Genomic DNA, 22,542 nt, shown 5'->3' on the forward strand with positions numbered 1-22,542 from the left:
AGGTTGTGGAAGATAATAAACATCACTTCTGGCACATTCCATAAGCCAAAACTCAGATGCCTGTGGCCTCAGAGTGTAGTTTAGCTGTGTGTCCAGGAAGGAGAGGTGCACTTGCAGTTATACCACAGAACTTGCCAGCTAAAAGATGACCAATTTCCCAGGAAACCCTCAAGGGAACCCCACAAAACCTCTCTGGGATTTTTGATTTTGGTTGTGAATATGCCACTCATTTGCTGTGAGACCTTGTGCAAGCCCTCCTCTCTCTCTGGGCTCCTGTTTTCCCATCTGCACATTGAAGGGGTTGAATTAGTACTAAATGGTATTAGGGCCCTTCTGGCCTTATGGCTCTGGGAATCCATAACCCATCTGGGCTTCTGAGCAGCTCTCCCCATTTCTCCAAAGGTGAACCCTAAACTTCCTTCCCTGTGTAGAACATTCTTTCTGGGTCAGACTGTATTGATGCTTCACATAGGCCATCTCATTTCATCTTCACAACCCCAAGAAGTGACTCTCAGAATCCCCATTTTATAGAGGAGGAAACTCAGGCTCAAAAAGGTTAAGTAATCTGCCCATGTGACACAGCTTGTAAGTGGCAGAGTGGGGATTTGAGGCCAGCCTGTCAGGCTCTAGGTCCAGGCTCTTCTCAAATGAACCTCACTGCCTCTAATGAATATATTTGAAACACTGAACATTTGAAACATTTTGGGCTGCAGAATTGTCTACAGGTTTATTTGGTTGAAGCTGGATCTCAGTTGTGGGGAGAAAGGACCTCATATTTCTGTAACAGACTTGTATCCTTGAAGAATGGCCTGTAACTTTTGAGGTGAATTCTTCAAAAGACCTTCTGAGGCCTTTGGTCCCCAAAGTCAGGAAGAGTGGGCACCGAAAGTCAAGTAGCTAAGACAGACTGAAAGATTCTTGTGTTAACTACTGGTTAACCACCTACTAACCTCCAATACTGTGGAAAATACAATAGTTAGTGGTGGGGGCCAGCAGGCTGCTGCAGATGCCATGGCAGTGGTTCCTACTGAAGCCCAGCTTGGGCACAGCTTGCCAAACATAGGCAGTAAGTGGCACCTTCTTCTAATTTGCATGAAGGTGCTGTATGGGCTAGCTGTGGCCTTAGTGACCAGTGTAGCTTATAACTCCTCAAATTCACTGGTGTCCTCTTACACAAAGTGTAGACCATGCACCAGCATCACTGACATCACTTGGGAACTTCTTAGAACTGTAGAACCTCAGGCCCCACCCAAGACATACTGGATCTGCATTTTTAACAAGATCCAGGTGATTCTTAATGCACATTGATGTTTAGGAAGTGTATTAGTCCATTCTCACGCCGCTATGAAGAAATACCGAGACTGGATAATTTATAAAGAAAAGCGGTTTAATTGACTCATAGTACCACATGGCTAGGAGTCCTCAGGAAACTTACAATCATGGTGGGAGGCATCTCTTCACAGGGCAGCAGGAGAGAGAATGAGTGCCAGCAGGGGAAACACCAGACACCTATAAAACCATCAGATCTAGGGAGAACTCATTCACTGTCATGAGAACGGCAGGGTTTAACTGCCTCCATGATTCAATGACCTCCCACCAGGTCCCTCCCATGACATGTGGGGGTTATGGAATTACAATTCAAGATGAGATTTGGGTGGGCACACAAAGGCAAACCATATCAGGAAGTGTTGCACTAGAACATACCAACCAAGTGGCCTGTGCCCTGTCAACCCCATCTGGCTTTGCTTTTCTTTCCCTAAAAGTAATACAGACTAGGTACTTTACCTACTGACCCTGTTTCAACTCAGTTTTTATTTGCCATTTTTCAGATCATGGTTATGTATGTTAATGGTAGGAGGAAAAGGAACTTGGAGTGCCCCAGGTTTAAACCAGTCATTCCTCTGGGAGACACAGCAGACCCAGCTGCAGGGTTGGAAAGGCGCAGACCGAGGGTAGAATGTGTTCTAGGAAGAGGTACATAATCAATGGTGTTGTCAACCAAGTGGTTTGCATCCCAGACACTAGAAGGCAGGAGGGTTCCTGAAGATTGCAACAGAACAGTGGCTCTAGAAGCCTGTGGTCCTGGAAAGCCAGCCCTGAAATAGGACCCATGGTCAGGAACTCAGCTGGAGGACTGGGGTGTCAGACCAAGACTCTGGTTCCTAGGGGCAAGTTAGAGCAAGGAAGGAACCAAATCCTAGAGTGGGTTATCAGGCCAGGCTGGCCTGGTGGGTGAGGCAAGGTTGCATTATTCAGAATGCGGGATGCGGTAAGCCCTGGGACATAAGACCTAGGGCAGAGATTCATGTTCTGGGCTGGCCTAGCGCCTGGCTACTGGGGAGTTGAGGCCCTGAGCTACTGACCTCTTGCTCCTTAGTTAGCCCTGACTGCAACGGGATGGGTCCAGAGTCTGGGGTGGGCTGGAGCCTGCAGGAAAGCAGGCGATGGAGTGGGTTGAGCAGGTGCTTCTAGCCGAGAGCTGAGAGGCTGGAGACAAAGAGGCTGCGGGAGGGGGCTTCGACCTGGCTCCCTGCCCTTCTTTCTCCTGTCAGTGGATCATCGTCACCACTGCCTGCAAAAGCAGGCTTGCACCCCTCATTTCCCTGAACCCAGACTTTCTGTTCTTTTCTAATCTGGCATTTGTTTTGCCTCTAGGGGCCCAAAGGACCACCAGGACATAAAGGAGAATTTGGTCTCCCCGGACGACCTGTAGGTATCAGCGTTCATTGGACAGGCTGGAGGGGGAGGACACGTGGGCCAGGCTGGTCTGTGGGCAGAGGGTTTACTGAGGTGTCTGCTGTGGGTTCCAGGGTCGCCCAGGACTGAATGGCCTCAAGGGTGCCAAAGGAGATCCAGGGGTCATTATGCAGGTGAGTCATCCTGAGGATGGAGCCGGAGGTTGGTGTCCAGAGAGGGTGAGAGAGTGTGGGGTCCACAGAGCAGGGCCTGTGGACTGAATATTCAGGAATGTTGTTCTTATTCCTTCATTGCCACTGCCAAAGGTCCTCCCACCCAGTCCTGTCCTTCATCTCCCTCTCAGGAGGGTCCTGCCACCTAAAACACCTCAGTGGAGAGTAGACTTCCTTATGTAGGACTCAAAGGGAGTAGGGGAGAAAGGGATCTGGTCATGCTCAGAAAATGTGGTTCCAAACCCCAGGGCCTCTAATTCTACAGTAATGTCACCTCTCCCCTCCTTTACACAGTCCCAGGGTTCACTCACATCACTAGGGGCTCAGTGAGTGCTGGAAGTCAGTATCAAAGGCAGATAGGCTACTTAAGTGGGGCCTCCCAGGTTAGCAAACACTGGGCAGCAGCAGGGACCCTGGTCTAGGAGAAAAAAGTCAATGTTTATTCAGCAGCTGCTATGTACCAGACACTGTGCAAAGTGATTTTAAGGAGAGTTTCTCGTTTAGTCTTGGTGATAACTATTGCATGAGACACTATGCAGGGGTCTTGTTTTACATAAGAGGATACTGGGGCCTATAGAAGTCAAGGCACCCAGCCAAGGTGACCCAGCTAATAATCCCCAAACCAAGATGTAAACACAGCTCTGAGTCTATTGCTGCTTCGGTTTGTGCTACACTGCTTCTGCTTTGTATGCCCAGAAATCCAGAAATACTATTTTCCTGAAGCAGTAGGGGTTGACTCTCACTCACCAAGCCAACTGGAACTGGAAGGTAAACCAGATACTGATGCCTTCATTTAGAGTCATCAATACACCTTCCACATGGGCTAAACTCTTCATGCCTGCCCTCAGAGCCGCACCTCTCCTGCTGCAAGCTCCTGCGTCTAGGCTTAGAGGAGAAACTGTTGCATGGTATTAAGGCCAAGCTGGCCTCACTTTGAAAAAACTATCTAACAAGAGTTTTACATTTATGCTTGCATTTCTGAGACACATTCCCTCTGGCAATATATCACATGAGGGACCCGCACAGTCCATTCCCACTCCTATATTGGGAATGCACTGATAGGGAGGCCTTAGGCTCAGTATCAACTGGGAGTCAGAATCTGAGTTGCAATCTCGTTCTGCTGTAAGCTGCTGTGTGGTCTTGAGCAGGTCACCTCCCCTCTCTGAGGCTCATTAGCTGCATGTGTTAACCAGAGACAATACTTGTTGCTCTGCCATCCTCCCTATGGTTTGTTGTAAAGATACAGGGAGGACAGGGACATAGAAGTGCTCTGTGGCTCCCTGGGCAACCTGAGAGAGAAGTTGGTTGGCTTCAGTGGACCCTCCTTTTCTTCCTCTGGAGGAAATGTCCTGCAGCTGCCCCTGCACTCACAACAACCTGAACTAATGGAATGGCCTTTTTTTCTTCCTTCAGGGTCCACCTGGCTTACCTGGCCCTCCAGGCCCCCCTGGGCCACCTGGAGCTGTGATTAACATCAAAGGAGTAAGTTGGCATGGGGTGGGAAGACCTTCCCGATTGGTCTAAGCTGGAGTCAGGTGTCCTGGTGACCTCACCTCTCTCGTTCTCGTTACCCACAGGCCATTTTCCCAATACCCATCCGACCACACTGCAAAATGCCAGTAAGTAGCAATCACTGCCTTAAAGAGCAGGCTTTGGCATACATAGCAACTCAGAGAAAAAAATCAGTCTTTGTCTTGGGCCCTTTCTATCTTCAAATGTCCTCTTGGATGTCTTCTATCCCCTAAGTGTAGACCCTCAAGTGACTAGAAGCTTTTAGATAACAGATTGTGGCAATGAAATATACTGCATCTTCTAAGGGTGCACACACGGTGAGGTGCTTCTTTTCATACAATCTAAAAAGCAGTGTCTTTTGTTATTGCGATCACATTAGCTTCATGCTTGGAGTAGTATAAAATTGGGAAAAATAGACCCCTTAGAAAACATAGATGAGAAAACAAGCCATGCCAACCCATGGTCTTTGCATTGGGGACTTTGGGCTAAAATCTGTAACTAACTGTATTGCCCTTTCCCAGTGATCACGTCACTGCACAGCGCACAACACTGACAGGCAGGGCTTCTCTCTCCCACTTTATAATAAGGGAACAAACTGTGACTCAGAGAAGCTCACTGGCTTGTCCAAGGTCACAGGACTTGACTGAGCTTGGACTGTAACGCAAGTCTCCTAACCACCAGGCAGCAGGTGCAGACACTGGGATTCTGAGGAGTCAAGCACTTGCCTGGCCCCCCAACTATTGAGCCCCTCTGTCCCTGATGTTTTACCCATAGGAAGAGAGTCAGATTTCTGTGAGAAAACCCAGAGGGGAGGGTGGGCCTTGTGCACAGGCATTAGTCACAGAACCATACATAATCATTCTCTCATTCATTCAACAAATATTTATTGAGCACTTATGCAGTACCAAGTACTACCCCAGGTAGGCCCTGGGGACACAAGGGTGAACTAGACGGGTGTGGCCTCCGCTCTCAGGAGCTTGCAAATTACAATTTAGAAATATTCTTTGACGTGAGTTCATAATTGATCCCTGTTGGAGGTGATGCTAAGACTTGGGTCAGAGGCTACAAAATGACACAGTTTGGCTGCATATTTGCCCAGACATCTGGCTAAGTCTACACACTGAGGCATCCAAGTCTGCAGCCCAGGGCCTGGGAACTCTGGCCTAGAGGGCAGGACCTACCTATATCAGGTGACTAAGGGGCTCCAGGCTCTACATGGAGACAATAGCAACCCAGTATATGTTTATATCCATGGCCTGAAGAGAAACATAAAATATCAGTGCTGGAGTGACCTTCCTGGGCAGTCGCTGCATCCCACCTCCTTATCACACAGGAGAGACCACAGCCCAGAGAAGCAAAGGGCTGGCTCCAGGTCACACAGTGAGTTAGTGCCGAAGCCCCTCCCAACTAACATGATTTCAGGCCTCAAATGAGCCAACCACAGAACAGCACTTGACAAATTTTAGAGTGCTATAAAAATACTACTGCAATGATCATGACCTGCTCCAGGAACTCTTGCAGTAACCATGGTTTTTGGGGGTCGTGGGATACCTAAAAGAAGGAAAAGATAGGCTCAAAGCATTTTAGTAAGATTTTTTACTTCATATTGCCTGGCTAGATACTATAGGAGCTGGGTCATGGACATTTCTTGTCCAACTCTCAAAATGGGCATTTTGAGACAGAAATGCTTCTTACAGTCAGCATTTCATGAACCCCTTATAGTTTCAGCTCCTTCCAACACCCTAATCATTTACAGCTCATGTCTGTAGTGGAGAAACTTTATCAGCATAGCCTGTAAGATAACAGCTTGGAGCTGCAAACTTCATCCTTAACTTATAAATGTTTTTAATGGAATATTTCCTCCCCACTCCCATTTTTTCTTGGTGGCCTTTGAGCAGTTTGTGACCCTCCACCCTAAGCATAGAAGGATTTTGGCACCAGATGGATGACTTTGATTCCACACATCAGCTGGGAAGAAGCCAGGTTACAAGTGGCCTTGTCTTAACAGAGAAGGAAATGCAGGAATCTGGGGAAATCTGGGAAGGAATATTATCCAGAACAGCTTGGACTCTAGACCCCTGGAACCTAATGAGGAGTTCAGAATAGCCACTCCCAATCTAATGATAACCCCCTTTGCTAATTACCTGCTCATGAGGCTCATCTTTGATTAGGTGCAATAGCAAAGCTAATGGCTGACCCAGCTTCACGGCTGGGCATGTCACTTGCTCGGATGCTTGATCTCATATATGAATCAATCCCAAGTGATAGGACAGGAAGACAAGAATGCTTATAGTTGGCCAAACCAACACTGCCACAATTTGTTGTCTTAAAGCTTTGGGCTTCCCTACGACTGAGTTTTTTGGCCAGTAGGTCTCAGCTGTGTCTCCCCAGCCCAACTACATCATGGGTCTCCCAGCTGAAAGCCTGGGATGTCTGTGCATTGAGAACTGCTGGGGATTCAGGGCTTTGGGGGACTCCAGAGCCAAAGGAAGGCCTGGCTCTGTGGCATTGCCTTTTTTGTCACATGCCCCCAGGACAGTGGCTGCCTGTGTCTGCAAACACCACGGCAGAGCTTGCAGTGCCTGACCTGGATTTCCTCTCTTTCCAGGTTGATACTTCTCATCCCGGGAGTCCAGAGCTCATCACCTTTCACGGTATACACTCCCTTCTTCATCATTTGTTTCTCTGGGCCATCTCCTTGAGGAAGGTGGTTTTTCTTTGCCCAGTGCTGGACGCAGACTAGGTGGTCAGGAAGGTCTAACTGGATGCTGTAGGGTTGGAGGTGGCAGCTGAGCCAAGGCTGTGGGGCTGTGCACCTCTCTTTGGTTTGGTCACACATGTGTCTATTCTGCTTATCTTAGCTGAGCCTCCTCGTTGGCAACAAGCACTCTGTTCTTTCAATTGTTCATTTATTCATAAAACATTCACTGATGCCTGTTCCTTACTTGGTATGATCCACACTGGGCTGAGACAGATTCCAAGAGCCTGGGAAGCACTGTTCCTGCCTCTCAGGCTCTTGGAACCTGGTAAGTGAAACTATTTTTAAAACAATTAAGTGCAGTATACCAAGAGCTGATCAGGGAAGGGCTGATCAGGAGACCCTTGCCTCAGTGTCCATGCAACTTTGTAAGCATCTTCTGGGAGCTTGTTAGAAATGCAGGACTTCAGGCCCCACCCTAGACCTGCTGAATCAGAACCCATGTTTTAACCATCTCCCAGGTGAGGCGTGTGCACAGCAAAGTGTGAGAAATGCTGGCTCAGAGGGTTTCATTAGTAAATGTCAGCATGTTCATAGCCACATGCAGGAGCTTTGCTATGGCACATCAGAGAGGGACAGGCCAGGGGACGGGGCCTGAAGGTGAGCAGTCACTCTGGTGCCTCTGTCCCACACACCCTGTCATGCCACTTGGGGCTTAAATAGGGGAAGATCTTTTTTCTTCAATATTCACCTTCAGCTTGGCTGCATCACCCCAGCCCACCAGGTGGTGGTCTCCCTGATGTTATCTGACCCCATGGTTTTTCTGTCACTTCTGCTTACCAAGCCCAGCCTGTTTCTAAAATCTATGCTTAGATTCAGTTCAAGGCACCCCTTTCCCCTGGTGCAAGTTGGACTTTAGGGAGCAGGGGATGGAGCCAGATTTGTTTTCTCAGCTCTCCAACTGTTTCTCTTCCCTATGAGCCTCCCCTGGAAGGAGGGGGAGGGAACAGATCTTTCTGGATGTGACAGCTCCTAGTGGGCAATCATCCTGCTTACTGTGTGCAGCCACTATTGCTCCAGTCGGTGCTTGTGCACTTGCTGTCTGCTCTTCTGATCACTGCTGTCTGTGGGCTCAGTGTGGGTGAGGGAGGCCCCATGGGCCCCACTGCCCAGGTCATGGGTCTCACACAGCATTCCCAGGGTTGGAGAGGCCTTGATAGATGTAGTTGCCGCTCCCTACTGACCCCCTGCTGACACCATCATGACTGTGATGCTCATATTCCCTCCCCTTCGTTGAGAAAGCCTGAGCCCCTACCCTCATCTACACTTTGTGGCCCCATCTCTAGGCTCAAGAGCATTGTTGGGTTGATCTGCCACACCTCTTGGGAATGAGGAATTCAAAGACCTAGCGTCCACGCTACCCATCAAGGTGGGGAAAGGGAACCACTTCCCTTCCCAAGCAGTGATCTCCCAAAAGGCTTTCTTCCATGCCCCCTCCCATATAAAGAGTTGAGGGGAAAGGTAGGGATGGAATGCCAGTTCTGCAGAAAAGGTGTTTCTCACTAGTCCTGTGGGGATGTACAACACTGCATGGTGGGCATTCTCACAACTTTGTAAGTAGAAAACTTAGCGCCCTTGGTTGTCCTGTGCGGGCACTCTTGGGAGAACCCTCTCCTTCCCTCACACCCCCATGCTGCACAGGCCTAGATGGATGAGTCTGGAAGATTGACATGGCGCTGAGCCTCTGTCTTCATTCGTGGCACTGTCCAAGCCAGGGTTAGCTGCAGGCTCTGCTGCACTCCTGGGATGCGCTGCTGGAACCTCAGTGAGAGCACATATTTCATCTTGCCTTGCGTTACTGTGAGCTGTGTCTGTCTCCCAGTAGACCGAGCTTTTCAAGGTTGAGAATGTGTCTGAAGCATCTACCTGTGCCCTCTTTATGATTTTACACTTGTTGATTTCTCAGGAGGGCCTTGTTTGAGTGGACTTTGCTAAATGAGCTCGGTTTGAAAAACTGTCTCAGAAAGGTTTTATGTGGAATGAAGGTGATTTTTGATTTTTTTTTTTTTTTTTTTTGACATGTATGTGTTTTGTTGCAGGTGTTAAAGGAGAGAAAGGATCCTGGGGTCTTCCTGGCTCAAAGGGAGAAAAAGGCGACCAGGGAGCCCAGGGACCACCAGGTATTCCAGCTCTTGTTCTCAATCTTGCCTTTGATTTTTTGCTCCTGAGAACAAATGCAACTGAGAAATGTGACCTAGCCAGAGGGTAAGACTAATGACATTCCACCCTGACCACAGGCTCCACTGGTTTCTAGTGAGACCCAAGCATGGGCCTGGTGTATCCAATATGGAACATGGTTAAGAGAGACCAGAAAATCCAATCATTCATCCTTTATATGCAAAACAAGGTCCAAAGAGGGCCAGGAACCTACCTGGGATCCCACAGTGTCTGGGTTGATGGGCCCACAGTAGCACCTGTTTTTGCTTGCAAGCAGACTCTGTTAGCCAACCCAGTGCAGGGTCATGTCCACTAAGACGTAACTGTGGTTGCCAACTTAGAGACTTTTATTTTAAATTTCTTAAATTACAATCGTGAATTTTACGAAGCATTTCTTTTTCAGGTCCTCCACTTGATCTAGCTTACCTGAGACACTTTCTGAACAACTTGAAAGTGAGTGTTTCTCTACCAATATTTGGAGTGTGTTTTTCATGTTTTGGTTTATGTCAGAGACTGAGTTCATCCCACTCTTACTGAAATATTCCTATGTTCTCTGCTTCCAGGGGGAGAATGGAGACAAGGGGTTCAAAGGTGAAAAAGGAGAAAAAGGAGACATTAATGATGGCTTCCTTATGTCTGGGCCTCCAGGCCTGCCCGGAAATCCAGGCCTGGCTGTGAGTAGAGACCCCTCCAAGTCATTTTCCCCGAGGCCTTACAGCTTTCCCGGAAGCTCCCAATGGGACTAAGCAGTTAGGGCTAGTCATTGTACTGTAAGCTGGAGGCAGAGCTTGGGGATCAGCCAGCTCTTTCCCCATCCTTGTTGATTGATGGGGAGGTTGGCTGAGGTCCCTGGAGAGACGGTAGCTGGCCAAGGCCACATGAAGGTAGGTAACTTCTAGGCCATTAGTCACACTGCCTTATTCATGAAATGTGTGGAAAATTTACTCCACACAAAGAATGATTAATGGTGAATGCATCAGATAACAGAAGCAGAATGGAAGGTAAGGGAGACATTTTCAGAGGAGCTATTTGATTCTTCTGAAATTTTATCAGAGGAGCTCCTAGATAGGTGTGGTTTTCCTAGGATGAGAGGTTTTTCCTAGGATGAGAGGTGAAAGGAGAGAAAGTCAAGCTGTGCCCCCGACAAGAATATGACCAGGTCATTGTCCTTTGGTCCCAGAGCTCACTGTGAGGGTAGAACCAGCAAAGCCAGAGATCAGAGTTCTGCCTCTAGCTGTGCCTCTAATTTGCTTCATGATCTTGGGCAAGTCCTTTCACTTCTCTGGGCTTCAGTTTCTCCATCTGTGAAATGCAAAGGCTAGACTACATGATCTCCAAGGTCCCTTCTGCCTCCAGGGCTCTCTGGGGTTCTCTGTAGAGTTATTTAACATAATGACTGGGCTGCCATCTTGGAGGCCTTACCCCACCTTGAATTGTGCCCAGGATTGAGGATAGTAATAACAATAGCTGGTGTTTATTGATTTCTTTTAAATATTCTCATAAAAGGACTAGATGGGACTTCTAGTGATGAATGATTCTTTCTCTCTGTTACTGTGTGCTTGCCTTGACAGGGCCAGAAAGGGGAGACAGTCGTTGGGCCCCAAGGACCCCCAGGTGCTCCTGGTCTGCCTGGGCCACCTGGCTTTGGAAGACCTGGTGATCCTGGGCCACCGGGACCCCCAGGGCCACCAGGACCTCCGGCTATCCTGGGAGCAGGTTAGTGCTGGAAGCAGTGCCCTTGTTCACGCTGTCCCTACCATTGTGCTCAAGTTCACCTCATCTGGGTGGCTTGTCACAGCTGCACTGCCTAACACAGGGCTTTCCTGGATACAGCCTTCTTTCCTTTTTTTAAGATTGAGATATAATTTGCACATCATAAAGTTCACCCACTTATAGTGTCTAATCCAGTAGTTTTTAATATATTCACGAAGTTATGCATGCAGTCATCACCACTGTCTAATTCTAGGCCATTTTCATCACACCAAAAAGAAATTTTGTACCGATTAGCAGTTGTACCTTTTCTCTCTTCCCCTCTCCTCTACCAGATCTGGGCAACCATGAATCTACTTCTGCCTCTGGATTTGCCTATTCTGGACATTTCACATAAATGGAATCATATAATATATGGCTCTTTGAGTCTGACTTCTTTCACTTAACACAGTGTTTTCAAGGTTCACCCACGTTGCAGCATGGATCAGCAGTTCATTCCTTACTGTGGCCAAATAATATTGCATTGTATAGGATATACATTTTGTTTTTTCATTCATCTGTTCATGGACATTTGGGTTGTTTCTACTTTTTGGCTATTATGAATAACGCTGCTATGAACTTTCATGTACAAGTTTTTATGTGAACATGTTTTCTGTTCTCTTCGGTATATATGTAGGAGAAATTGCTGGGTCATATGGTAACTCTATGTTTAACTTTTTGGGAACTGCCAGACTGTTTTCCGAAGGAGTCACAACATTTCGCATTCCCACCAGCAGTGGCAGTGTATGAGGAGGTTCCAATTTCTCCTCCCGTATTATGGTATCCTCATTGTATCTTTTTGATTATAGCTATCCTACTGGGTATGAAGTGATATCTCGCTGTGGTTTTGGTTTGCATTTCCCTAATGACTAATGATGTTGAGCGTCTTTTCACGTGTGAGTGGAAACTTCCTGGCTGCTTTGTCAATGCCTTAGGTGCATGAGAACCTGCCTTAATGACCAGCAGTGACTGGAACTCTATTTAAAAATCTATTCATCCCTTAGAGCCTCACCTCCTCAAATGCAAAATGGGCGAAATTAAAGAAAATCTCTATGTAATAAGCATGTATCAGATGCCAGGCATTCTGCTAATCACTTTACTATGGTATTTTATTGAAACCTTACAGCAGCCCTTTAAAAAAAGCATTAATATCCCCATTTTACAGGTAAGGAAAGTGAGGCCCAGAGATATTTAGGAACTTTTCCAAGATCACACAACTAATAAATGACACAACAGGATTCAGACCCAGAGCAGTGTAGCTCCAAAGCCTGTGTTATTTCTACTATGTCTGTTGCAGGAGACAATAATAGCAGCAATAATAGCATGAAGGCATACTTTTTTGTTGTTTGGCTTGGCAGGAGCCAGGTATGGTGGAAGCGTACAGAGTCCTTGGCATAAGGAGAGCTTTACACTAGAGGTGACTTTGGGGCTGGAGCTTTGACTTAGCCTTAGATCATTTGGCTGCAAGTGATAGAAACCTAACTCAAAGTAGCTCAAGCAAAGGGGAAATGTACCAGGTGTGAAGGAGGGAATGAACAATCAACTTGTGGGAGAGGTAGATAAGCAGCTGGACCTCAGGAACAGCCAGAGCCAGGGACTCAACCCCTGCAAGGATTTTCTGGCCATCTCTTGTCTCCGCTTCTCTCTGCATGCAATTTCATACTTCCTCACCACAAACCACATCCTCTGCACAGCGGGAAATATGGTTACTGACAACTTATAGCTTCCACTGTCAGCTAGAAATCTTGAACTTCTTTTACTATTTTAGTTTGAAAAGTCCTGGGATGGGGAAGTCCTAGAGAAGGGTCCTGATGGGCCTGACTTGGGCAAGGTACCCAATCTTGGACCAATCCCCTATGACCAGTCAGTCAGATTACATGAGAACATGGTAGCTCTTTCTGGAACCAAATGGTTGTAGAGGTGAAGGGAAGGTCCCAAGAGAAGGAGATGAGGACATTGGTCCTACAAAGGAAGAAGGTGCTGAGTGAATGGAACCATAGGTGCCCACACAGCCATGAGGGAGGAGTAGGACTGCAGGAGGTGGAGGCATATTACAGGGTGAGTGCAAGGTGGAGAAAATCTGTTGTCCACGGCAACACTACATTAGGGCTCCTGGGATGCCTTGCTGCATTGAGCAAGGAATGCTTCTCACATAATGTATAGCAATTCAGTTTACAAAACACTTTCATGGCCATTATCCCATTTAATCTTCACAGCAACCCTGGGAGGAAGATAAAACAGGTATTATTAGAAAATTCATCTCACGGATGAAGACACTGAAGCTCCACAGAGGTGAAGAGACTTACTCGAGGTCACAAATTCTATTAAGAGGCATGGCTGGGATCCAAATCCGAGCCCACTGGCCCTCTATCCACTAGACATTTGCCACCTATGTGTGGATGTTCAAGTCCTATGTTGGAACTGAACATGTGCTTGCAACGACCTGAAGAATTGTATAATTTTACTGGGACTTGTAAAAACACCCTTAATTCTGCCAAGAGCTTGGCACATTTGGAGGAGGTGTCGGCAGTAGGGTGAGCAGAAGATGAGAGAGGTAGAAGAACAGCCAAAGGAATAGTTGTAATAATACTACTTTATGTTAGCCTAAAGTAAGGGCTTTTCAGTTGAGGAATCATAGACTCCTAGAGAGTCCAAGGATATACCTCCAGGATTTGTCATCCCAGTAATTTTTTTTTTTTTTTTTTTTTTGTAGAATTTTTGTGTGCATTTTTCTGGGAAAGAGGGCAATAACCTTGATCTGATTTTTAAGGGCACTGTGACTCTTCAAAAGCTAAGAGCCCTTGGTCAAATGAATGCTGTGCAGGTACAATTTGCAAAGCACTCAGTTCTCACCACAGCCCAGGGAAGAAGAAATGCCTATTTTACATTTTGCATAAGAGGAAAAAGCTTCAGAGAGCTTGCTGTTTCCTCGAGATCACACAGCTAGGAATGGACAAACTAAGGACTTGAGTCCATGTCTCTGGCCTCAAGGCCAGGGTTGCTGTCACTGCACCACCCTGGTCTCCTCCCACTCCCTAGAGCCTTCTCTTCCTCTTTCTGAGCCTACTTCCTCTGTTCAGTGTCACATGCTTGTCTCTTGGGTGAAGTAAGTTGTATGAGTCAGGATATTTTTGAATGCAAGTGACAAAATATTCAACTTAAACTGGCTTTTATAAAACAACCACAAAAGGAATTCATTCACTTTTGAAATGAAAAAGCACTAGCCATGGCTTCATCCAGGGTAACAATGAAGAATTCCAGCTTTTCCCTGAACCAGTCAATGTGGCCTAAGTCATACGTTGCAGGCAGAGCACCCGAGATACAGGTGGAAGTTGGGATGCTTTGTGGCACTGTGAATGGGGTTGAACACACTTTTCTCTGGGAATCAGATGATACCTCAGACATTTTTCAGAGGGTGGTTTTTGTATAACTTCTCTTTTCTGTTTTGTCTTAGCTGTGGCCCTTCCAGGTCCCCCTGGCCCTCCAGGACAGCCAGGGCTTCCAGGATCCAGAAACCTGGTCAGTATTATTATCAATGTGTCATCATCATTCCATTTGGGATGGATTTACTTAAAACTCTGGCTACAATCTCCTGTGTCTGACATCACTTGGGAATCAGGCCTTCATGACAGTAGGTTTGGTGCTATTCCATAAATAGTAGAAGGGATTTATTATCTATTTGGATGACTTATTAAGTAAAAAGACATGAAAAACAAAATCATTTATATGTAAGTTCTACCATTCGAATCCTTAATTGACTAAGTTATAATAAGAACCAATCATATTATTTATTTATTTATTTATTTGCGAGATGAGGGGTGGACAGGGTCTCCCTCTGTCACCCAAGCTGGAGTGCAATGCTGAGATCACAGCTAACTGTAGCCTCAACCTCCCTGAGCTCAGGTAATCCTCTCACCTTAGCCTCCAGAGTAGCTGGGACTACAGATGCACACTACCACACCTGGCTAATTTTTGTTTTTGTTTTTGTAGAGATGGTTTTTGTCACGTTGCCCAGGCTGGTCTTGAACTCGTGCGCTCAAGTGATTCTCCCATCTTGGCCTCCCAAAGTGCTGGGATTACAGACACGAGCCACCATGCCTGGCCACCAATCACAGTATTTCAAAAAGCGTAAACACTGCTCGGGTGCAGTGACTCACTCCTGTAATCCCAGTGCTTTGAGAGGCTGAGGCAGGAGGATCGCTTGAGTCTAGGAGTTCAAGACTAGCCTGGGCAACATAGTGAGATCCTGCCTCTACAGAAAAATGTAAAAATTAGCTGGGTGTGGTGGTGCATACCTGTAGTCCCAGCTACTTGAGAGGCTAAGGTGGGAGGATCACTTGAGCCTGGGAAGTTGAGACTCCAGTGAACCATGACTGTACCACTGCACTCCAGCCTGGGTGAAAAATCAAGACCCCATCTCTAGAAAAAAAAGAAAAAACAAAACAACAAAAGCCCAAGAGCATAAACAATGTTACAGCAGATCCTTGAGCTGGTCAGATTTACTTGCGTAATTCAGTCTTCCCCATTCTGCCAAAGAACATCTCTGGCACATTCGTTACCCTGCAGTTCATTGGAACAAGACATAGCACTCCAAGATTATTGTAATTCACAGAAAAATGGACAAATACTTCACAAGGATGTCAGGAGTCCTAAGAATGTTATTTGATCTTTGCTGGATATTAGTTGCAAAATTTGGCTGCCAAAAGAAAGAACTGTCCTGGATATGGTGGAATTTTGATATTTAGTTCCCTTGGGGGATATCTAAGTCATTTTGATGCACAAAGCCATTATATTCAAGGCTAGGTGAAAATTAATATTTTATCATCTTTCTCAGTTACAATGAAAAATAAAAACTCTCTTGGCTGATGTTTCTTTGAGATGTGATGCCATTCAATAGATTTTTGTAGCTTCTATATGTGCTTCTAGATATACCAAATGGCTGTCTAATCTTCGGCACTTTTCTAGGCAGAGAAATTACAGACCTCCATTTTATATCATGCGTTTAATGTAACTACCAGGCTAGACAAAAAAGATTTAAGACCTTAAGTATAGTGGCTCACTTGCTTGCCTGTCTTATTCCAAATGAAAAATTTGAGACTCTTCAAGGACTAGCATGAAGTAACACCATTTAACCATGTTAGTGCCACCAAGTAGCTTGAAAAAATAGAAGTGACAAAACTTACCAATGCTTTTGCTAATGCCCAAACCAAAACAAAGATAACTCCATTGACAATTTGTAAATGTGTTTATACTCGCAGAATATTATCGTTTTTGTTTTAATTCATTTATTATAGGTTAGATTTATGTTTCAAAGTATACATGTTTTTGTTTTATCAAGAAGAATGCCCTTTGGTTATTAATGAAGGTGTATATCTCTATCTGGCATGTTAACAAGTCTTTTTATTGAGTATCTGGAGACGGCTCCTAGTTGACTTTACAGAAAGGCCGGGTTGTCAGATGGTGCCATTGCTCTAATGATAATGGCAGTGTTTGGAATTTAAATGATCCGACAGGTCACAGCATTCAGCAACATGGATGACATGCTGCAGAAAGCGCATTTGGTTATAGAAGGAACATTCATCTACCTGAGGGACAGCACTGAGTTTTTCATTCGCGTTAGAGATGGCTGGAAAAAATTACAGGTAATTTCTAAACTCCCTTTAACACACTGCCTTCAAATACCCTCTAAAAATAATAATCTACTCCCATAAATGCCATTTTTTCTAGAAGTTTGTAATTGATCTTTCATTTCAATGTACTGTTTTTCTTAAAGCTAGGAGAACTGATCCCCATTCCTGCCGACAGCCCTCCACCCCCTGCGCTTTCCAGCAACGTGAGTAGTTACCCTGTTGCACTGCTCATACGTTCATTTATCAGCATTTCCTGAGTCCTGCTTGGTATCTAGCACCAAGCTCTCTAAACTCTGGAGAGTCAGCTGTGCACGGTTTAGTATCTGGAGAAGTCCTAGAAATTAATGGGTGCTAACAGAAGGTTCCCACAATAGAGTGGAGGAATAACTAGATCCAGAGGCTGGAGACCTGCTGCCCCCATGTAATAGCCAAATCCTCTTCTGCAGAGGGCTTCCTCTCTCTTGGCCTCAGTTTGTTCATCTGTGGAGTCATTGGTTGGTATAAGCAATCTAGAAGATTCCTTTAATTTTTGGCACCGTCTGCCTTATAAGAACATGGGCAACTGGCATTGTCCATCTTTTAGCCCTAGAGCAATGCTTTGAGGTGGGTACTATCATCCCCATTTTGCAGATGATGAAACTGAGGCTCTGAAGAGGTAGCTTTCTCTATTAAGTGAAAGAGTTGGCGATTAGACATGGGTTTATCAAAAAGAATGCCCTTCCTTGATTCAGTGCTCTTTTTAAAAGTCTTGAGAACATTTTTCTCCCTTTCTGAAGATGATTTCTTCAGCAGGTCATAAAACTCTTTACAGTTAAGAGTCACAGTTACAGACAATGGCAAACTATTTAAAGCATCTTCTCAAGAAACATTGCACTCGCACCTCAGTACACGCTGAAGAACAGATTGAATGCATATTCAGAACTGTTTCTTTTCCTCATTTTCATAACAGCCACATCAGCTTCTGCCTCCACCAAACCCTGTTTCAAGTACCAATTATGAGAAGCCTGCTGTAAGTACAATTTATACATTTAATCTTCTACTACTGAGTGTGTATCTACTAGGTGCTGGGTCTCATGCTTAGTACACAGTTCCTACCATCATGATGCTTATAGACTAGTGAGAGAGGCAAACAAAAACCAGAGAATTACAATACAGTGTGGTAAGTTGTTTGGGCAAGCCAAACACAGGGTGCTGGGGGTATAAGGAAGGGCAGAGAAGTCTGCCTGGAGGAGGTTACCTCCAAACTAAGACCCAAAGGACAGCTGAGGTCAGGGGTGAGCCAGGTGGAAGAAAGAGGCAAAGGGAAATGAAACAGAGGGAGGCAAGGGGAAGGGCTGTACATTCCTGTAATTGCTAGTATTAAATTACAGGCAAAAAAGTAGAGTTCAAGGCAGAAAAGGGAGATGTTTAGTCTGTGGAAGTCAGCAAAAGCAAGGGCTAGATTTCAAGGGCCTGCCTGCAAGTCAAGCCAAAAAATTTGACCATTTTCTGTGGGCAATGGGGAGCTACAGAAGGGTTTAAAGCAAGAAACAGGTATGATAAGACTGGTGTTTCAGAAATTACCTTGGTTACAGTGTGCAGATTAATCAGAAGGGACAGGAGCAGGGGTCCAAAGGCCAGTTAGGTGGCTCCTGTGTTATCGGAACTAGAATCACAGCAGTAAGCACATAGACTAGTAGGCAATTTGAGAGACATGAAGGAAGTAGGAGTGACTAATGGGGTCATTGATTGAATATGGCACATTAAGGATGAGAGAGGTCAAGAATGATGCCCAGGTTTCTGCTTGGATGATTGAGTGGTGACAGTTTCCTTTCCAGGGATTGTTTCATTGCTGGGATTAGAGACTCTATCTCTATTCCTTCGCTAGGTTAAGTAAAGATCTTGTTTAACTCAGCATAGAAACCTCATGGAAGGTCGGGCATGGTGGCTCATACCTGTAATCCCAGCACTTTGGGAGGCCAAGGCGGGTGGATCACGAGGTCAGGAGATCGAGACCATCCTGGCTAACATGGTGAAACCCCGACTCTACTAAAAATACAAAAAAATTAGCCGGGCGTGGTGGCAGGCGCCTGTAGTCCCAGCTACTCGGGAGGCTGGGGCAGGAGAATGGCATGAACCCGGGAGAGGGAGCTTGCAGTGAGCCGAGATCACGCCACTGCACTGGAGCCTGGGTGACAGAGCAAGACTCCATCTCAAAAAAAACAAAAAAGAAAGAAACCTCATGGCACTCCATCACAGGAAGAACAGCCAGGCCTGGGACTCTTGTCTCTACTAGTCTGCTTTGCTGTCTCTACAGACCACCTTCTGAAAGGGTCGTTCTTCCTCCCAACCTCACCCCAACACACATACATAGGTGACATGAGCTTGCACACAGCTTTGGGTTACCCTGGCACTGATTCTTGCCCCAACTCTGTGTGATCTTATAGCTGCTGACCCCAGTACTACTGACTCAGTTCAGAGTCTTGGAAGAGATAGTTTATATGGTCTGTCTTGGGTCAATTGCCCACTCCCAGCCCAATCAGGAGTTACCAGGAGAATGAGGTTGAAGGTCTAAGGCCATTTCTTGTAGCAAGGATTGTGGGGGCACTTTCTAACAACAGAGGTGAGCATTTCCTATTGTGCTGCCATTGACCAAGGAGGAACTAATTTGGAGCGTGGTGAGTCTGAGGTGCCTGGAGGAAACCTGAGTGGAGACTACCAAGAGAGAATAGGTTCTGAAGGTCTGAAACCCCACAGTGGAATCTTGGCTGGAGATGAGCTGTGCAATTATTGTGGGGCTGGTTGGATTCCCAAAAGAGAATCTGTATAGTCAGAAGGGATCCGACTATGAGGAGCAAAACTGAAAAGGACCTGATGGGAGAAATATGAGAAGGAAACTGAGAAGCCATAGCCAGAGAGGAAGAAAGCAAGCCAAGCAAGGTAGTAGCCAACAGTGTCAAAGGCTGCCAGGAAATTCAGAAGAAGAACCAAAAGGTGTCCTTCAAATTTAGAAACTAGAGCAAAGCATTTAGTAGCCAAAAAGACTCTAGTTGGTTGAAGAGTCAGTGGGAAGTGAAGGAAGAGAGATGTGAGTATCAGTAACCCTTCAAAAAGCCCCAAAATTAGGGTAGTAGCTAAAGGATTTTTTAAATGGTATTTTATAAATTCAGAACTAATATGTGTTCATTGCAGAAAATGTTAACAATGCATGAAAAGAATGGAGAAGAAAATAGTAACACACCTACAATTTTATTAAAACTACAACCATCCACAAAATAATAATTTTAACATTTTGAGTGTTGTAACATTACTGTCTTAATAAAAGTACAATATAAAAATGTTGTTTTATAAAAATGTTCCAACAATTAAAGAAATACAAACATGAGAACACAAAAACCCCCAATCTTGTCATTCAGAAACAACTGTAATTTCAGACATTTCTCTGTGTCTGTCTAAGGGAGAATAGGGCTTGGTGGAATTAGAGGTGTGGCAAGGAAACCCCTGCCTATGCCTTTCTTAGGTGGCCCCTGGCATTGGGGAAGCCTCATTCCATCAGTCACAGGCCTGTGATTGTGGTGGGTGGGTAGCATGCTAAAGCTCCCTCTTATCCTAATGGCTGGGAATGTAGAGCATAAAATGCTAGCCACCGGGACGCCTGCTGGGGAAGTCTTGGCTCAGTGCAGGGCAGGAAGGAGATGGGGATGGGATTTGATGCCGCTTGACCTGGACCTCCATCCAGCACGGTGGTCAAGACAGAACCAGGATGAATAAAAAGAGAGAGACTGGAGCAGGTGGCAGCCTTGGGGTCTGTCCTCTGCAGGAACGAAAGGGGTGGTGAATGGAGAAAAATATCCAGAGACGTGCAAGGGCTGCTTGGGGCAGTCTGGACACTCACTGTAGCTCATGGCCAGTTGTGGCCAACTGGCTGGAAGCTGAAGAAGCAGAAAACCACCATGGCAATCCTGGTCACTGGGACACAGAGAGGCTTTGTTTAGATCTGAGAGGCGGGGTAGAAACCAGGAGAGAAACACTGGCCGCCTCCTACCCCACCGCTTGAGCCTCATTTCATGTCCTTTGGCTTAAGATATTTAAAAATATTTTCTTTTTTGATAACTTGGACCCAGGTCCTACACCAGCTTTCCAGCTCTAAGTTGATGAGATAAAAGTTACCCCCGAGATGAGACTGATGGGAGGCAGGGAGATGAGTGTTCCTTGATTATGGAATGCATTTCAGAGGGTATGGTAGAAAGGCTGAGAGAGAGGACAGTAGGAGGAGGCTGGGTTTTGGGAGACAAAGTGTGGGAGAAATAGACTGTGGATTGGTTTTTATTTTGGCTGCTGACCAAGATAGCAGGGATATGAGACTGGAATTACTATAAGACCCCTAGTTTCCAGAACGGCCTATCTCAGCAGTCTTAGTCGTAGGTGCCATGTCCTTCTTTCAGTGGCTTTCCCCCAGACCCCTCATGTGATTAGCCCCAGGCTTATCCAGGAGATGGAAGAAAGGGCAGCAGGCAGATAGCTGGGAGAAGCTCTGGGATCCAGGGCCAAAGCCAGCTTAAAACCCCTGCACAGACCCAGAGGTCTAAACTTATGGCCTGCAGGTGGATTCAGATCCCTGAAGTGCTTTATTTGGTCCAAGCAATATTTTGTTCTGTTTCTGTTTGTTTGTTTTTGTTTTCACCTAAGGAAGATATTTCTACCACTTAGAGCTGTTCAGAGAGCTGAAACAGGCTGCTTGGGAGACCATAGCTCTCCTTTCCTGGAGATGGTCAGGCAGAGACTGTAATTCCAATGTCAGGGAGGGATTGAATAAAATGACCTTCAACGTGCCCTCCAGCCTAAGAAGTCTGGAATCTTTGCAGGAATATGAGATGGTTCTGGGGACTGGAGTTTGCCTTTGATTCTGACTGCTCTCTTTTGTCTCACATTTTTCAGCTGCATTTGGCTGCTCTGAACATGCCATTTTCTGGGGACATTCGAGCTGATTTTCAGTGCTTCAAGCAGGCCAGAGCTGCAGGACTGTTGTCCACCTACCGAGCATTCTTATCTTCCCATTTGCAAGATCTGTCCACCATTGTGAGGAAAGCAGAGAGATACAGCCTTCCCATAGTGAACCTCAAGGTAAAAATAAATATGGTTCCCATTGCCTTCTGCATGCATTGGTTGCCACAGGGGCTGGAGGCACTTTTCATTCCTGACATCAACAGAAGACTGTTGACTTAAGTCCGTTCTCTGCCTGACTGGCTATGTCACTTTGGGCGGGTTCTTTGCCTTCCCTGAACCTCAGTTTTCTTTATGCTTGTGTGACCCTTGGAGCATACAAGAGAGAGAATGATAACTTCTTTAGGTGATACAGGGTTTTCTTGTTTGTTTACAAAGTACCTCATTATCTTAATAGGTACTTCTAACAAACATGAGAATTATTCATTTTTTAGTTTGTCAGATGAGAAAACTGAGGCTCAGAAGAAGAAACCAGTTTGCTTAAAATCACTGCAAACTAGAGCACTTTGTCCTGAACCCTGGTTTGGTGTTCTCTGAGCATTTAAGCAGATATTTCTCTGCCCCATTTGTGGGTAAGACAGGGCCTGTGGGATCCCTCGATTATTCCACAGAAATAGCAGACTCCTTCAACATTAGGAAGAGAAAGCTCGTTGCCACTCACACACACCCTGGAGAAGTTCTGGGTCCTGATGACTGTTTCTTAAAGGTACTTCAAGACCCTTTAATCTCTGCAACCCCAATACTCCAATTTGAAACCTTGAGGCTAGCAAGTTCCATCCTAACCCCATACCCAGCACTTTCCACCTCCTCTCCCAGAATTCTGTTCCAGCACCTTCACCCACTG

The 22,542-nt window shown here is 45.9% G+C and overlaps 1 protein-coding gene across 4 annotated transcripts in view; it reads left to right on the forward strand.

Annotated features, from left to right (window-relative positions):
* The window catches only part of COL15A1 (collagen type XV alpha 1 chain), a 128,190-nt gene that overhangs the window by 102,633 nt on the left and 3,015 nt on the right, over positions 1-22,542 (forward strand). For all 4 annotated transcript variants that reach the window (XM_007968605.3, XM_007968607.3, XM_037998199.2 and 1 more), the window contains 14 exons: positions 2,656-2,709; positions 2,811-2,870; positions 4,323-4,391; positions 4,487-4,528; positions 7,030-7,075; positions 9,219-9,299; positions 9,740-9,789; positions 9,900-10,010; positions 10,908-11,052; positions 14,540-14,604; positions 16,599-16,727; positions 16,859-16,918; positions 17,665-17,724; positions 21,633-21,818. In XM_007968605.3, the coding sequence (XP_007966796.3) occupies positions 2,656-2,709; positions 2,811-2,870; positions 4,323-4,391; positions 4,487-4,528; positions 7,030-7,075; positions 9,219-9,299; positions 9,740-9,789; positions 9,900-10,010; positions 10,908-11,052; positions 14,540-14,604; positions 16,599-16,727; positions 16,859-16,918; positions 17,665-17,724; positions 21,633-21,818 (1,158 nt within the window). The remainder of the gene's footprint in view (positions 1-2,655; positions 2,710-2,810; positions 2,871-4,322; positions 4,392-4,486; positions 4,529-7,029; positions 7,076-9,218; positions 9,300-9,739; positions 9,790-9,899; positions 10,011-10,907; positions 11,053-14,539; positions 14,605-16,598; positions 16,728-16,858; positions 16,919-17,664; positions 17,725-21,632; positions 21,819-22,542) is intronic.

This window comes from Chlorocebus sabaeus, chromosome 12 (genome assembly GCF_047675955.1).
Source record: "Chlorocebus sabaeus isolate Y175 chromosome 12, mChlSab1.0.hap1, whole genome shotgun sequence".
Classification (NCBI taxonomy): domain Eukaryota; kingdom Metazoa; phylum Chordata; class Mammalia; order Primates; family Cercopithecidae; genus Chlorocebus; species Chlorocebus sabaeus.